This window comes from Narcine bancroftii, chromosome 11 (assembly GCF_036971445.1).
Source record: "Narcine bancroftii isolate sNarBan1 chromosome 11, sNarBan1.hap1, whole genome shotgun sequence".
Classification (NCBI taxonomy): Eukaryota; Metazoa; Chordata; class Chondrichthyes; order Torpediniformes; family Narcinidae; genus Narcine; species Narcine bancroftii.
Window position 1 is genome coordinate 19,439,213 of NC_091479.1, and position 17,362 is coordinate 19,456,574.

Consider the following 17,362-nt stretch of genomic DNA (forward strand, 5'->3'; position numbering starts at 1 on the left):
CCGGAAAAGAGACACGCAGACATGGGGAGAGCATACTTTATAATCCCTGATGGACTGACAGGTCAGTGATTACAGTACTTGAAAGGTGATAAGATTTCAAGCTGATTCATGGAGATTTCTTTGTATTTAGAGCATGTGCTGTATTGATTTCAGTGAACTGCAGGTCAGGGACAGTTACTTAATATTAGGCTGTTATAGTTTGAGTTAATAGTATCTGTAATTCTTTTAAAGGAGACTGAGCAATCACTGTGACATTTCTTGTCCTTAAAGATCAAACTCCTGGTATTCATTCTTTAGATACTAGTGCAGTAGCCCTGGTTTCCATTCTGTTTCAGAAATAATTGAATAGCACGGCACCATGAGTAAATAGCCACCATTTGTTGATGTGTATGATTCATTGTGAATCACGATCAATAAAGCAAAGGGCATTCTGCCTATTCTGCCCACAAACTATTTCCAGTTGTACTGACTCCTTGATTTCTGGCCTCTGGAGTAGCTCTGGTTGAGGAAGGTCAACAATTCATTGAAAGAAGGCAATTTTGCATTTACAGTTGAAGTCCAAATATCTGGACCTCCCGAGAATCCTGACTTGTCGTAAACTCTCAAACTTTTTTAAATTTAGTGGGCTTTTCTGTTCGTGCGTTCATGTGCAAACGTTACAAGTGCGCAGCGGCAACCATACGTATTTACAAACCCATAAGGGATCCTAAAATAGATAAACTTTGCAAGGTGAAGAGAAAGAGGAACATGTTGACCCTTGAAATAATTAAGAAACTAGAACGTGGTGTGAGCAATTTTGTTGTAATGGAACCATGGGAATGTCTACAAATTACGATATAAAAAAGGCGACTGCATGGAAACGGTTATTGAATGTGTGGAACAGAACCATAGCTTCAATCTTCAAGACCTCATACATCCACGCGTGGTGCAGAATAATCTTATCACAAAGAAATTACAAAGTTATAAACAAGGTAATACATGAAAGTATTTCAAGAAAGCAAAAGAAGTGTCAAGCAGTGCTGCGGATGCATCTACAAGCAATGAAATTCCTCCTTAAATATGAATTTTAAAAATACTGCCCAAGAATCCGGAAAACCTGGACCAACCCAATCCCAGAGTAGTCTGGGGCTTCAGACGCCTACTGTAGAAGGCTGTTACACTTTCAATGGTCCAGTATTGAAGGCAAGGCTGTTCCTGCTAAACAAGTTGACACAGCATTCAAAACAATATAAAATAAATTTTTCATGGCATTCTAAAACATTTTACATTCAGTCCCTTGTTGTGATTTGGAAAACATAGTAGTCAATCTGTGCGCAGCAAGTTCCCAGGTGCAGCACCATTGTAATAGCCAATTAATTAATGTCTCCATGAGTCAAGCTTCTTGGGAAGGAGAATGACTCTATCTAGGGCCTGATGACTAAAAGAGACCCATGGTTCAGGCTGGGTTACCTGAGAATATTTCAACATAGGTCAAGGAGCAGAAGGATAATTTAATTACCATATTGAAAACTAGTGAGTGTGTTTAAAAATACTTGAACTCAGTGGAAAGAATCAATTTTCTGCTGTTATTTCTGGAAGTCACTTTTCTCATCTGAATTGTGATTCAATTTCAAGCATTTCTTTGACTTGCTAGTGTTAGAACTATAGAACATTACAGCACAGAAAGCAGGGGTCTTTGGCCCTTCTTGTCTCTGCCGAACTATTTTCTGCCTAGTTTCGCTGACCTGCACCCATAGCCCTCTTATACCCCTCCATCCATGTACTTGTCGAAATTGTCAAATTAGAAAATTGAGCTCACATTCACCATTCAGCTGGGAGCTGGTTCCACACACCCACGACTCTCTGTGTGAAGAAGTTTCTCCTAATGTTCCCCATAAAAGTTTCCACTTTTACCCTTAACCCATGTCCTCTGGTTTGTCTCTCATCCAACCTCTGTGGAAAAAGCCGAGTTGCATTTGCTCTGTCTTAACCTCTCATAATTTTAAACTCCTCTACCAAATCTCCCCTCATTCTTATAAGGTCCAGGGAATAAAGTCCTAACTTGTTTAACCTTACCCTGTAACTTGGTTCCTGAAGTCCCGGCAACATCCTAGTAAATCTCTGCCCTCTTTCAATCAAATTGTTATCTTTTCTGTAGTTAGGTGACCAAACCTGCGCACAGTACTCTAAATTTGGCCTCACCTAGGTCTTATGCAACTTTACCATTACATCCCAACTCTATACTTCATACTTTGATTTATAAAGGTCAATATGCCAAAAACTCTTTTTACAACTCTATCCACCTGTGGATTCCATTGATCTCATCTTCGCTGTTTTGGGTATTTTCCATGCGGTTTCGGTGACTTTTTGCTTTTCTTGCAGGTTGGATGATTTTGTGGAGGAAATGAAGTCTGGTTCACAGAAAACCGCCACCTCCAGCAAGTGGGACAAACAGGGCAAACAGCAACAACAGCTGGGTGAATTGGTCAATCCCAATATCATTCAGTCTCCTCCTGTTGTAAGTATCATTGATAATAATTGTTCATAATTAGTTTCTCTGGTATATTTAATTACAGCATGGTAACAGGGCATTTCGGTCCACAAGTCCAATTTACATCCAATTAACCTACATCCCCAGTACGTTTCAAATGGTGGGAGAAAACCAGAGCCCCCGGGGGAAAATCCACGCAGACGGGGAGAACTTGCAGTCCACGCAAGATTTGAACCCTGTTCCCGATCGCTGGCACTGTAAAGGCGAAGCGCTAACTGCTACGCCAGCCGTGCCACCCTTTTGAAATGGTAAACAATGAACAATTCTCCTAATTGCTGAAGGTTCATTTATGGAATGGGAAGTAGATTCAATGAGTGGAATGGAGATCTAATTATTTTGCATGGTAACAGGCCCTGCTGGCCCACGAGCCCATGTCCCCCAAATACACCAATAACTTACAAACCCCGTCTCTGTTTGGAGGGTGTTAGAAACCCATGCAGACACAGGGAGAATGTGCAAATTCCTTACAGTCAGTGCCCGGGTCACTGACACTGTAATAGCATTGCAGCGTAATAACATTGCAGTGTAATAGCATTGCAGTGTAATAGCATTGCAGTGTAATAGCATTGCAGTGTAATAGCATTGCAGTGTAATAGCATTGCAGTGTAATAGCATTGCAGTGTAATAGCATTGCACTGTAATAGCATTGCAGTGTAATAGCATTGCACTGTAATAGCATTGCACTGTAATAGCATTGCAGTGTAATAGCATTGCACTGTAATAGCATTGCAGTGTAATAGCATTGCAGTGTAATAGCATTGCACTGTAATAGCATTGCACTGTAATAGCATTGCACTGCAATAGCATTGCACTGTAATAGCATTGCACTGTAATAGCATTGCAGCGTAATAGCATTGCAGCGTAATAGCATTGCAGCGTAATAGCATTGCACTGTAATAGCATTGCACTGTAATAGCATTGCACTGTAATAGCATTGCAGTGTAATAGCATTGCAGTGTAATAGCATTGCACTGTAATAGCATTGCACTGTAATAGCATTGTACTGTAATAGCATTGCACTTATTGCTGCTCCGTTTCACCCCAAGGTAGTTGAATTCCATGTCCATCAAACTGTATCTTCTTTCACCAGTGGGTAGAATTGACTGGTCCAGGCACTCAAAGGAGAGGGCTCGACAAGCATGTGGTGAGCGGAGCCAATGAGTTGGCCCCTGAGAGGACTCGACTGCGGATCCAGGACCGAGAGTTGCTAGAGATATCAGATGATGGAATGTGCCTCAGTATGCATCAGCCATGGGCTTCACTGCTTGTCAGAGGTATCAAAAAGTAAGTAAATTGCAATGGACTTCACAGACTGATCATTTAGTGCAATTGAAATGTAAATAATCTGAAAAGAGGCATTGAATTTAATAGAATTTTGCAAATTCTCAATGATGGATGACATAAATGAAATTAGAATTTACTACATCTTCTCAAGTATGGTTGAAATTGGTCCTTAACTCTGACGCATTCACTTTGAGCTTAAAACACTGCAGCTCTAACAAAGCAAATGGAGCAGCACGGTTAGCGGAGCGGTTGGCACAATGCTGTTTTTGCACCAGCGATTGGGGCTCGAATCTGGCGCTGTCTGTAAGGAGTTTGTACATTCTCCCCATGTCTGTGTGGGTTTCCTCTGGGTGCTCCAGTTTCATCCCACCGTTCAAAAAATGTACTGAGGTTGTAGGTCAATTGGGCATCTCAGGCTATTGGGCCGAAAGGTTCTGTATGTCTTAATTTTAAAAAAAAATGGAAATCCTATATTCCCATCCAATGGGTGAAGTGTACTTTATATGTTTTAATTTCCAGCGTCTGAATTGTCCTCCTTTCAGGAAGATCAGCTGAAGGGAAAATTTAATAAGAATCACGATGTGTTTTTGTGAAGTAAATGGAAGGTATTTTGAGATGCACAAGGGTCAATGCCTTGAGAACATGCTTAAAAGAAGGAGATGAAATCATGTTTACATACATTTAGGCAAGTAAATGGATAGGAAAATCTAGAGGGTTATGGGCCAACACACTCGAGTTGCGCCATCTTGATCAGAGTGGATGCCTGGAGCCAAAGGGCCTGTGTCTGCGCTGTATAATACTGGGTCTATGAGGGAAGACTGGAATGTACTGCCTGGGAGAACAGTGAAATTAGATTCAGTGGTGACTTTGAGGATAATTGTTTCGAATTGCAAAACTATGGGAAATGCACAGGAGAGTGGGAATAAATGGAGAGATTTGCATTGACGAGTCACAATCAATCCAAGTTCCTTTGAAGAAAGCTCAGAAGGTGATATCACAGCCACGATATAGAAGTTCTAAATTTAAAACGGGTGAAAATAGTATCCATCTTAACCTAAGCTAATAAATCTGTTGAATAATTAGGCTTGCCTAATGAGATAGAGAACAGCTTGTGGTTTCATGATTAGGTTGTGGAGAGCTCTGAGTAACAGAATTTGTAAAAAAATTTCAAAGATACAAATAAATATCATCCTGTGATCCTTTTGCACTTGTTTTAGTCAATTTATTTACAGTAGATAGTGGTTTGAAATTTCTACTAAAAACTTGGCTGTTTCATAAATGTGTGAAAGTTCGAATTCTCCCAGCCAAATAGAGATATTTGCTGTTGAATTTTGGGATTGCTCTCAACTGCCGTTCTCTTGCGGAGTCCAGTGGCAAAGTGCAAACTCCTGGATATTCCCACTATTTACACTGCGGAGTGTGCCTGCTTTCCTTTGCCAAGTTGAACCCTGAGCCCATTCATGTGAATGGACAGAATGACTACTGAGGGAACATAAGAAGCAGGAGTCAGCCATCTGGCCCATTGAGCCTGCTCTGCCATTCAATAAAATCATGGTTGATCTGATCTTTGACTCAACTCCACCTATCTGCCTTTTCCCTACATCCCTTAATTCCTTTTTTATGTAAAAATCTATCTAACTGAACCTTAAATATGTCTGATGAAGTAGCCTCAGCTACTTCCCTGGGTAGAGAATTCCACAGATTCATTTCTCTCTGGGAAAAACAGTTTTTCCTCATCTCTGTCTGAAATCTACTCCCATGAGGCTGTGTCCCTTAGTTCAGGTCTCACCTACCACTGAAAATAATTTTCCTGCCGCTATCTTATCTATCCTTTTCATAATGTTACTATAAGATCTCCTCTCATTCTTCTGAATTTGAGTGAATATAATCCCAGGCAATTTAGTCGCCTCGTAGGCAAACCCCCTCACCTCCAGAACTTCTTCTGGACTGCCTCCAAGGCCAGTATATCCTTCCTCAAGTGTGGAGACCAGAACTACACACACTACTCCAGGTGTGGGGTGCGGCTTCACCAGGACCTTGTGTAGTTGCAGCCTGATCTCCCTGCTCTTGAATTCAATTTCTCTCGAGATGAAGGCCAACATTCCATTTGTCTTCTTAATAACCTGTTGAACCTGCAACCCAACTTTTTGCGACTTATGTACAAACCCCTCCCAAGTCCTTCTGTACTACACCAGGCTGCAGTTTTTCCAGCATTTGAATAATAATCTGTCCTTCTGTTTTTCCGACCAAAGTGGATGACCTCACATTTACTAATGTTGGACTCCATCTGCCAGACCTTTGCCCACTTACCTAACTTAACTATGTATCCTTCTGCAGCCTCTCCACATCCTCTGTACAATTTGCTTTTCCACTCAATTTAGTATCATCTGCAAACTTGGCTACACGACACTCTGTCCCCTCTTCCACATCATTGTAAATGGTGAAGAACTGTAGGCCCAGCACTGACCCCTGCGGTACCTCACTTAACACTGTCTGCTAATCAGAAAAACACCCATTCATCCCACTCTCTGCCTTCTGTCAGTGAATCAATCCTCAATCTATGCCAATATACTTCCCCCGACTCCATTCATCTGTATCTTATTGATAAGTCTCTTGTGTGGCACCTTATTAAATGCCTTCTGGAAATCCAAATATACAACATCAACCTGTTCCTTTCTATCTACCACAGCCATTATATCCTCAAAGAACTCCAGCAAGTCCTGCCCTGAATCCATACTGTGTCTGCCTGATGGAACCCCTTTGTTCTAAATGTCTCGCTATTTCATCTTTAACGACAGCTTCAAGCATTTTCCTGACTACAGACATTAAGCTAACTGGCCAATAGTTACCTGTCATCTGCCTACATCCCTTTTTTAAAAAGTGGCGAGACATTTGCTGTCTTCCAATCTGCTGGGACATGCCCAGAATCCAGAGAATTTTGGTAAATGATGACCAACGCATCGACTACAACTCCCTTTTGTACCCTGGGATGCATTCCATTAGGACCAGGGGATTTGTCCGCTTTCAGTCTCATTAGTTTGCCATTAACTGACTCTCTTATAACAATTATTTTATCGAGGCCCTCACCTCCCTTCGCATCCCTGTCACCACTCTTTGGCATGCTGGACATGTCTTCCACTGTGAAGTCTGACCCAAAAAAATCTGTTCATTGCCTCGGCCATTTCTTCATTACTCAATATTAATCTCCCTTTCTCATCTTCCAAGGGACCTGTGTTGATTCTAGCCACCCTCTTCTGTTTTATATATTTATAACATTTTTTGCTATCTGATATTTTGTGCTAATTTACCTTCATAATCCTTCTTCTCTTTCCTTATTTCCTGTTTAATTGTCCTTTGTTGCCGTTTAAAGTTTACCCAATCCTTCAGTTTCCCACTACTCTTAGCGACTTTGTACACAAGATTTAAATTTTATACTTTTGTAATCTCCCCTGTTCAAGCATAATACACTAGTTTTAAATCTAACTATTGCATCCTCCATCTGTATGAGAAATTCAATCATACCATGATCGCTCTTTCCAATAGGGTTTCAAACTACGAGATTGATAATTTTACCTGTCTCATAGAACAATACTAGATCTAAAATAGCATTCTCCCTTGTTGGTTCCTTAACATGCTGCTCAAGAAAGTTATCACAGATGCATTCTATGAAGTCATCCCCCGACCAACTTGATTTTACCAATCTACGTGGAAATTAAAGTTCCCCCATGGCAACTGATGTTCCGTTCTTACATGCCTCATTTATCTCTCGGTTAATTGCCTGTACCACTGTGGTATTTTTATTTGGTAGGCGATAGACAACTCCCACCAGTGATTTTTGTTTTTCCCCCCTTTACTATTCTTAATATCTACCCAGATGGACTCAACATTCTAGTCCTTAGATCTTATATCATCTCTCACTATTGCCTTGATCTCATCCTCAATTAAGAGTGCAACCCCACCTCCTTTACCTTCCTGTCTATCTTTTCATATAGATAGCCTTGAATATTTTATTCCCAGTCATGTCCACCTTGAAACCATGTTTCTGTGATGGCCATTAAATCATATGCCTGGGTACTGATTCGTGCTTCATGTTCACTAACCTTGTTTCTAATACTACGGGCTTCAGATAAAGTGTCCTTCTGCTCATTGATCTTTTAGAATCTAGTGACTTCTGCACCTCTTGTGTTTTACTTTTCTGTCCTCTATTTTTCTTGTTCTTTTTCCTAACTCTAGCCTTGGTCTCTGTACCACCTTCCTCATTCTTCCATTGTAGGTTCCCTTCCCTCTGTCCCATGAGTTTAAACCTTCCCCAACAGCACTAGCGAACAATCTCCTTAAGATGTTATTCCCAGCGCTGGCCAGATGTAGACTGTCCAGTTTGTACTGGTCCCAATGGACCAAAAAACCGAAACCCTCCATCCTACACCATCGGTCAAGCCACATATTCATTCTATATGTCACTCTGGCTTGCTCGTGGCACCAGTAATAATCCTAAGATTATTACTTTTGAGGTCCTAGTCCTTAATTTATCTCCTAGCTCCCTAAATTTAGCATGTAGGACCTCATCCTGCTTTCTTCCTATACCAACGGCACCAAAATGGACCACGACAGCTGGCTGTTCACCCTCCCCTTTCAGAACATCCTGCAGCCGCTCCAAGACATCCCTGACCCTTGCACCCAGGAGGCAACACCATCCGGGAGTCCCGTTTGCGGCCATCGAAGCTCCTGTCTGTTCCCCTTACTATAGAATCCCTTCTAACTATTGGTCTGCACTCTTTTTCCCCTCTCTCTTGCACAGCAGAGTCACTCGCAGGTCCATAATCCTGGCTACTGCTGCCTTCTCCTGATGCTTTCCCTGTTTAGAATAGAATGGATCCCCTCCATTTCCTCACCAATGGAGGGTAGGGCAGGGCAGTAAGGCACGGCAGTTCACAATACAATTGTCCCCTATGTAGTTCAAGTAGGGTTGCCAGATCTTCAAAAAAGTACCACGTTGTTTCCTTAGGATGTAGGTAATTTTCTCCAGGGTAGCACCACTCTGCATTTCTATGTTCCAACGTTCAATACTCAAGTAGGAGTCGGACTTTCAAGCAACTGCTGTGCACTTCCTGGCCACCACCAATGTGATCATGACCATTTGAAGCTTGGGAATTTAAATTTTAAAACATTATTTACAACACGGAAGCCATTTCCGACCATTGAGAGCCGCGTCGCTCAATTCCATCCTATTAACCCTCAACCCCATATGTTTCGGCGGGTAGGAGGAAACCGAAACACCCAGGAGAAACCCATGGAGGTCATGGGAAGAACGTAAAAACTCCTCTCAGTATTTGAAGGGAATCTGAGGATGTGAAAAGCACCCTCCACATAAGGATGATGTTAATTTTCTCTTTATTACTGCATTCTGAGGAAGGATGGTTGTAATTTGTTAGAGTTCCAGTCATTGCTAGCTTGAAGAGACACATTTAGGGTATTGAGTGTGGCTTCTCTTCTTTTATATGCACTTGTGTTGGTGTTCCCAGGGTAGAGGGCAGGACCTGGTACACATCACACCGAGGAAAACTGTGGATCGCGGCAGCTGCTAAAAGACCTTCAGCACAGGAGGTGATAGCAATTGAAGGAACCTACAAGGCAATGTATGGCAGAGGTAAACAAATTCATCAGGATTTTTTGTACCTCCTTATGCCTAAAAAGTAGTGATGTTGCATTACTAAATTTGTTCGTGGGTTAAAGACTTTTGACGTGCTTAGTTTTTTTGCCCTGGCCTGTCAAAGACAAATGCTATGATCTTCTTGGATTAGTGCAATGAATATATGCCCTGAAGCACCAGCACTTCACCATGGGATACCCTATTGCTTGCTAATCTATGTTTGCAGCTGGACTATAAATCCATTAATTTTAGAATTGCCATGCAAGTTTTCCAATTGCTTGTTGTCAAATGGGGGGAGTTTCTCATGGGCAGTGAGAACGCTGAGTGCTCAAAGGATCTACTCACCCTAAACAAAACTCTTTATTTGTTTGGTTTTTATAGATATTATATGTCTGTGTGTCTGCATGTTTTGCATTGAGAACCGGAGAATGCTGTTTCGTCAGGTTGTACTTGTACAGTCAGATGACAACAAACCTGACTTGATTTGACTTCTTCATCGGGCAACTGAAGAAGGAGGAGAGCATTTTGACTGAATTAGTGATGAGATCTTCCCACACAGCATCCGGACAGAGAGAAGAAGTAATGTCTCAGGAAGTCACAAGGTTAAGTTGTGGGCCACTCAGTCTTCCCTACTTGTTTGATAAATGCTGGTCTGTATCTGAATAAAAACAGAAAATATTGGAAGCACCCAGCAGGCCAGCCAGCATTTATGGAACAAGAGATGGATTAAGTTAAATATCCTTTATCTGCCCCTAAAATCTCCCATTTAAGGTCCATATAACCATTTATATCACAGAAACAGGCCACTTTGGCCCTACTAGTCCGTGCCGAACATCTTCTCCCTCCGAGTTGCACTGACCTACATTCGGCCCATAACCCTCCGTACCTCTCCCGTCCATTTACCTATCCAACTTTTCCTTTAATATTAACATTGATCTTGCTTCTACCACCTCTGCCGGTTCATTCCACGCTCCCACCATCCTCTGCGTGAATAAATTCCCCCTCATGTTCCCCCAAACTTTTCCCCTTTTACTATCAATCCATGCCCTCTTGTTTGAATCTCTCCCACTCTATCCACATTGACTCTATCTTTCCCCCTTATAATTTTGAATATCTCTATTAAATCACCCCTCAATCTTCTGCACTCGAGGGAATGAAGTCCCGGCCTGCTCAACCCTTCCCTGTAACTCAAACCCTGAAACCTGGCAACATTCTCGTAAACCTCTGCACTCTCTCTATTCTGTTTATTTCCTTCAGCGACCAAAACTGCACACAGTATTCCAAATTTGGCCTCACCAATGCCTTATACAATTTCAACATGACATCCCAACTCCTGTATTCAGTGCTCTGATTCATAAAAGCCAACATACTTTCTTCTTCTTTGGCTTGGCTTCGCGGACGAAGATTTAAGGAGGGGGTAAAAGTCCACGTCAGCTGCAGGCTCGTTTGTGGCTGACAAGTCCGATGCGGGACAGGCAGACACGGTTGCAGCGGCTGCAGGGGAAAATTGGTTGGTTGGGGTTGGGTGTTGGGTTTTTCCTCCTTTGCCTTTTGTCAGTGAGGTGGGCTCTGTGGTCTTCTTCAAAGGAGGTTGCTGCCCGCCAAACTGTGAGGCGCCAAGATGCACGGTTTGAGGCGAGATCAGCCCACTGGCGGTGGTCAATGTGGCAGGCACCAAGAGATTTCTTTAGGCAGTCCTTGTACCTTTTCTTTGGTGCACCTGTGTCACGGTGGCCAGTGGAGAGCTCGCCATATAACACGATCTTGGGAAGGCGATGGTCCTCCATTCTGGAGACGTGACCCACCCAGCGCAGCTGGATCTTCAGCAGCGTGGACTTGATGCTGTCGACCTCTGCCATCTCGAGTACTTCGACGTTAGGGATGAAATCGCTCCAATGGATGTTGAGGATGGAGCGGAGACAACGCTGGTGGAAGCGTTCTAGGAGCCATAGGTGATGCCGGTAGAGGACCCATGATTCAGAGCCGAACAGGAGTGTGGGTATGACAACGGCTCATAAAAGCCAACATACTAAATGCCTTCTTAACTACCCTATCCACATGTGGTTCAACTTTCCATTGTGAACTTTTCTGTAAAACTGAATGGTGTGAATTTGACTCTTTGTTCAGCCACAGTCCAATTCATTCAGTTCAAACTTTGACCTATCCACTGCTAAAATTAATGAGCTATGACTGCAAGTTGTGGACAAGATTAATGATAAAGATCAAGTGTTCTATGGGGGGGGGGGCCACAGCACATTTGAAGGGGAGGGTGGCTACAAACTGAAATCCTAAATACTTTTTCGGTTTTTTATGTAGTTGGTATGGAAGAAACCAATTAAACGACTGCTTCGCAGAGAAGGGGGCCATAGTCAAAAAATGGATGAGAATAGCTGATCTAGATAGCCTCTTGTGAACTTGTCCTTGCTAATATTAATAAGCACCTTCCAAGGGAGACCTAAAAACTTGGGATAGAGATCTGTGAGGCTGTTTCTTCCCCAGGTTATAAGGCTAATTGGTCACATGGGAGTATTTGGGCAGGGCAGGCTCGTGAACCAGAAGGGCTGAAACTGCTGTATCTGAATTAAAATTAAATCGGTCTTCATGAAGGGTTTCGACCTGAAACATCAGAAATTGCTTCTCCTTTCTCAGATGCTGCTCAACCTGCTGAGTTCCTCCAGCAGGTTTTTTGTCAATGAATGTCTTCTTTGCACTTTGGCTGGAAGATTTGGATCGTCTCTTGTGTTGACCAAATTCCTAAATTACTTAGTTTAAAAAAAAATTACTGGTGAGAGTCCTAAACTTCATTTCCCTTTCACAGATATTGAATTTCCCAAGGACTACCCGACCGGATGTTTGTTGGGCTGTGTGGATCTGATAGATTGTGTGTCTCAGGAACAGTATATTGAACAGGTAAGCACAGGGGCTGCCAGAAATCTTGTAACCACTTTTCTCCCCAATTCTAGCCAGTGCAGAGGCTTGCATTGCTTGTGATTTGTGCGTTGGGGATATTTCAATAAGGTGCATGTCTGATTATTATCATGCACTCTGTTATGTGCTTTCCTTTTATCTTAAAATACTTTTGGCAACGACAGGGTCTTCCTTTCCTCAATAGATGACATTTACTGGGAATGTTGTCTAAATAGGGCTCAAGTAAATATTGATTCTTTCCATCCAGTACACAATATTTTCAAGGAACAGGAGCATCAAAATCAGGACTGCCAGGCTGGGGAAGTTTCTTTCCATAAGGTGTGAAACTTATAAACGGTTAGCGTAGCATTTAGCACAACGCTATCACAGCACCAGCGACCCGGGGTTGAATCCGGTGCTGTCTAAGGAGTTTGTACATTCTTCCATGTCTGTGTGCTTCAGTTTCCTCCTACCCTCCAAAATGTACAGGAGTTGTAGGTTAATTGGGGTATTTGAGGGACGACGCAAGGTCGTGGGCCGGGAAGGGACTGTTATTCTACTGCATGTCTCGATTTGTTAAAAAAAAAAATTCTGTAACTGACAACCCAAATATATTGATTGTGTGCAATGTTAATGCCCCTTGGTCTGGAGAGATGCTATTTCAACAGGTTGTACAGTAAGTACAACCTAACGTCGAAGTACTCGAGATGGCAGAGGTCGACAGCATCGAGTCCACGCTGCTGAAGATCCAGCTGCGCTGGATGGGTCACGTCTCCAGAATGGAGGACCATCGCCTTCCCAAGATCGTGTTATATGGCGAGCTCTCCACTGGCCACCGTGACACAGGTGCACCAAAGAAAAGGTACAAGGACTGCCTAAAGAAATCTCTTGGTGCCTGCCACATTGACCACCGCCAGTGGGCTGATAACGCCTCAAACCGTGCATCTTGGCGCCTCACAGTTTGGCGGGCAGCAACCTCCTTTGAAGAAGACCGCAGAGCCCACCTCACTGACAAAAGGCAAAGGAGGAAAAACCCAACACCCAACCCCAACCAACCAATTTTCCCTTGCAACCGCTGCAATCGTGTCTGCCTGTCCCGCATCGGACTTGTCAGCCACAAACGAGCCTGCAGCTGACGTGGACTTTTTACCCCCTCCATAAATCTTCATCCGCGAAGCCAAGCCAAAGAAGACAGTAAGTCTTTGATTAACGTCGTTTCATTCGACGTTATTTCATTATAATACTGATGAGAGAAAAAAAATTTAAAATAAAATAACACGGCATTTTACTGTGATATAAAGCTGGTTTCGTTTAACGTCGTTTCACTAAAAGGAGCACTTTCCAAGAATGTATCAAAAGCATTAAGTGAGGATCTGCTGTACAATTAGATGCTAATAAATTTGAACTTGTAAATGAAGTAGGAGAGTTTGGCTTGATTGTGAATGTCTTGACTAGTTTTGCGTTCCCTGCATTAGATGGAACACTGCACCATGACTTATCTTCCTCTTCAATATATATAAAAAAAGAAAAATATTTAACTTCAGCTTGTTTAAAATTCAAAGCTTGCTAGGCGGCTTTAGTATTAATTTGCTCTCATCATACTTCCCAGATGGTCATTCAGATGGAAGCCGCAGCTATAGTGTGCCATGTGATCACTATACAAGGCAGCATTCTCAGTCTCTTTTTTTCAGCGATGGTCCCCTAGGACTCTGCTCAAAGTTTACGGGCTCCCTTTCCTGTGGAGCAGTCAAATTCTGGTTTGAGAATGGCTGGTATAATGCAAGGCAGCGGGGAACCCAGGACATTGACGCAACTGGAAGAAGGCGCACCTACAACTTTACTTTCAAAGAAATCTAAGGAGATCTGGCTTGTGGTTGAATACTTCAGCAAACTTCTACAGGTGCACTGTTAGAAGGATACTAATTGATTGCACCATAGCCTGGGCACCCACCTCCCATCCATTGAAGGATAAGGTTCTATGTGGGATATTGTCTCGAGAAGTCACAACCACTTTGCTCCATTCATACTGAAGTCCAACACCTCCAGTGTTTAAGAACAGTTCCTGACACAGTCTTGATGGTGGTCTCTGATAAAATGTTTAACCCAACTCCAAAAATGTGGGTAAAGGTTCACTTTCGCTTCTTGGTCAGACTTGGTGGGGGTGGAAGCTGAGAAGGAAATGTAAATTAAAGTAATGATCAAGGTCCTCCTGGGAGATCTCTCAGTTCAAATTATATGTTGAAATGCAGGAAGAATATAGTGTTAACTACTGGAATCCATGCTTTTAAAAAAAAAACAGAAAAGAAAAAAAAAATGTGTAATTTTAGATTTCTGATCTGTTTGAATGATGCGCAAATGTAGATTGATATGGGGCCACTGAACTAACTATTCAGTCTCAACAAACGAGTAACTGGTCAGTATCATAGGTTATAAAAGCAGCTTTGCTGTAGGAATTGCTTGGTCCAGATTCCAGATTACTATCTGTAGAGCAGAAATCACTTCACACCAACACCGAACTGGAGCTCAAAGGTATACACTTAATGTTTTTGAAAGAAAGTCTTTAGTTCTTTTGTGTGGTGACATCTCCCTCGGTGGTGTGGCCCACACAGACAGCGAGTCCTTCTGATATGACCAATCTTCATTTCATGGAGTACATCAAAGTGCACCTCCCAGAGACACTGGACCCATTTCAATATGCTTACAGACGCAGCTGTTCCACTGACAATGCTATAGCCTTGTCCCTCCACTTCATCGTGACTCACCTAGAGAATGATCCCTCAGACGCCAGGCTGCTGTTCATCAACTTCAGCTCAGCATTTAATACGATCATTCCCCAGAGGCTGGTGGAGAATCTGAAATCTATGGGTCTCAACCCCACCCCCCCTCGTTGCCACTGAATTCTGGACTTACTAACGGAAAGACCACAGTCTGTCTGGGTTGGTAGCAGAATGTTGGACACTATTACACTGAGCAATGGCACATCTCAGGGCTGTGAGCTCAGCCCGCTTCAGTTCATGCTACAGACCTACGACCGCACCACCAGATCCAGCTCCAACAGGGTCAATGTTTGCACATGACACCAAAGAAGTTGGCCTCGTTTGCAACAATGATGAATCTCATTGCAGAGAAGAGGTGGAAAACCTTATGATATGGTGTGAGAATAACAAGCTGAGTCTCAATGTGGACAAATCATGGACTTCAGGAGGACCAGGTGCAACCACTTTCTAATACACATTAATAACTCGATACCAGAGACAATAGAGAGCATCAAGTTCCATGAAGACCACTTGACTAGTGACCAATAATGGACACTCAACATCTCCACTTGTCAGGAAGGCACAGCCGTGACTGTACTTCCTTAGAAGACTGAAGTGAGCAAGGCTACCGGCCACCATCATGTCAATTTTCTACAGGAGGTCAATCGAGAGGATCCTGGCCGGCTGCATCTTGGTTGCTTCAGAGAAATGGATTGGAAGCTACAGGACCATAAGAGCAGCAGAGAGAGTCACTTTCCTCCACCCCAACTTCCTTCCCCTCCCCCCCCCCCCAACAGTGATGTGATCTATTGGGGTCATTGTCTGAAGAGGGCTCGCAAAATCATCGAAGACCCCCTTCCACCCCTCACGCAGCATCTTTCATTTGCTCCCGTCAGGAAAGAGGTACAGGAGGATCACAGCCAGAACCACCAGACTGAGGAATAGTTTCTCCCCACAGGCAGTGAGAATGCTGAACGACGAAATGAACTGCTCACACTGACCATCTGAGATTCTCAGATTTATTAAAGAGCATTTATATACTGTGTATATATTTGTCCTGCATATGTGTCACTTGTTTGTATGTGTGTTATGTTAGTATGTGTGTTTACATGTTTTGCCTCGAGGGCCAGAGAATGCTGTTCGTTGAGTTATACTTGTACAGTTGAATGAAAACAAACGAACTTGAACTGTGCCAGAAGTACTGGTTAGATGTACTTAGCAGAAACCAACTCGACCAATTGCCTCAACCTACATATTCAGCAGTTCTTTTGAGAAGTTCAAAGAGCAAAAACATGAGGATAATGCCAAGAATGAAAAGGTTATATGAGAAATTTTTGATGGCTCTTGGCCTGTATCTTTTGGAATTTAGGAGAATGGGTGGGGGGGATCTCATTGAAACATTTTGAATACTGAAAGGTGCGTACATGTGGAAAGGTTGTTTTCTGTGTTGGAAGTGTCGGGGGAAAGAGGGCACAACTTCAGGATTGAAGTCCAGTTTGAAGATCAGAGGTACAGAGAAATTTTGGCCAGAAGGTGATGAATATGTGGAATTTGTTGCCTCAGGTGGTTGTGGAGACCAGGTCATTGGATGTATGCTGGCTTTTGGCAATCTGGTCTGGATACCATTTGTGTACAGTCTATCTGGTGCATCACCTGAATGAACTGAGCTGGCCCTTGGCCTGTATGATCATTGCTCTAAACACTGTGGGCTACAGCATATCAGGGCAGCCAACTCACAGACTTCTATCAGAACCTTCATCACCCCAAACTGGCACATCTAAAAAGTATTAAAGGTGGATTTTGATAGGTTCTTGATTAGCTAGGGCATCAAAGGTTATGGGGAGAAAGCATTGGAGTGGGTTGTCTGGGAGAATGGATCAGTTCATGATTGAATGGTGGGGCAGACTTGATGGGCTGAATAGCCTATGTCTTATGGTCTTTTCCTTGGGGTGGTTTTCCCTCATCTTAAGACCAATCCTAAATCCTCCAATGGTTCTTTCAGTGAGAATGTAAACCGCTGCCCCTCCCCCCCATCTCCCCTTGCAAGTGAGAACCATAGAATCCTGATGGAAGAGTGGGATTAGCATATCTTATACAGTCACCATCTGCATCCGGAAGAATCGGGTGGGCATGGTTTAATGATTGGTGATACTTAGTGTGCTAAACCATGTAATTGAGGCATGGAGATGGAAGGGTTCTGCGGAGCATTTTTCATTTATGCAGATTCCATTTTGT

The 17,362-nt window shown here is 42.9% G+C and overlaps 1 protein-coding gene across 4 annotated transcripts in view; it reads left to right on the plus strand.

Moving 5' to 3' along the window:
- Positions 1-17,362, plus strand: part of trip4 (thyroid hormone receptor interactor 4) — a 136,078-nt gene that overhangs the window by 43,319 nt on the left and 75,397 nt on the right. For all 4 annotated transcript variants that reach the window (XR_011346360.1, XM_069902815.1, XM_069902817.1 and 1 more), the window contains 4 exons: positions 2,362-2,497; positions 3,621-3,814; positions 9,337-9,461; positions 12,283-12,374. Coding sequence is in view for 3 of the 4 variants with exons in the window: in XM_069902815.1 (XP_069758916.1) it covers positions 2,362-2,497; positions 3,621-3,814; positions 9,337-9,461; positions 12,283-12,374 (547 nt within the window). In the remaining variant the exon portion in view is untranslated. The remainder of the gene's footprint in view (positions 1-2,361; positions 2,498-3,620; positions 3,815-9,336; positions 9,462-12,282; positions 12,375-17,362) is intronic.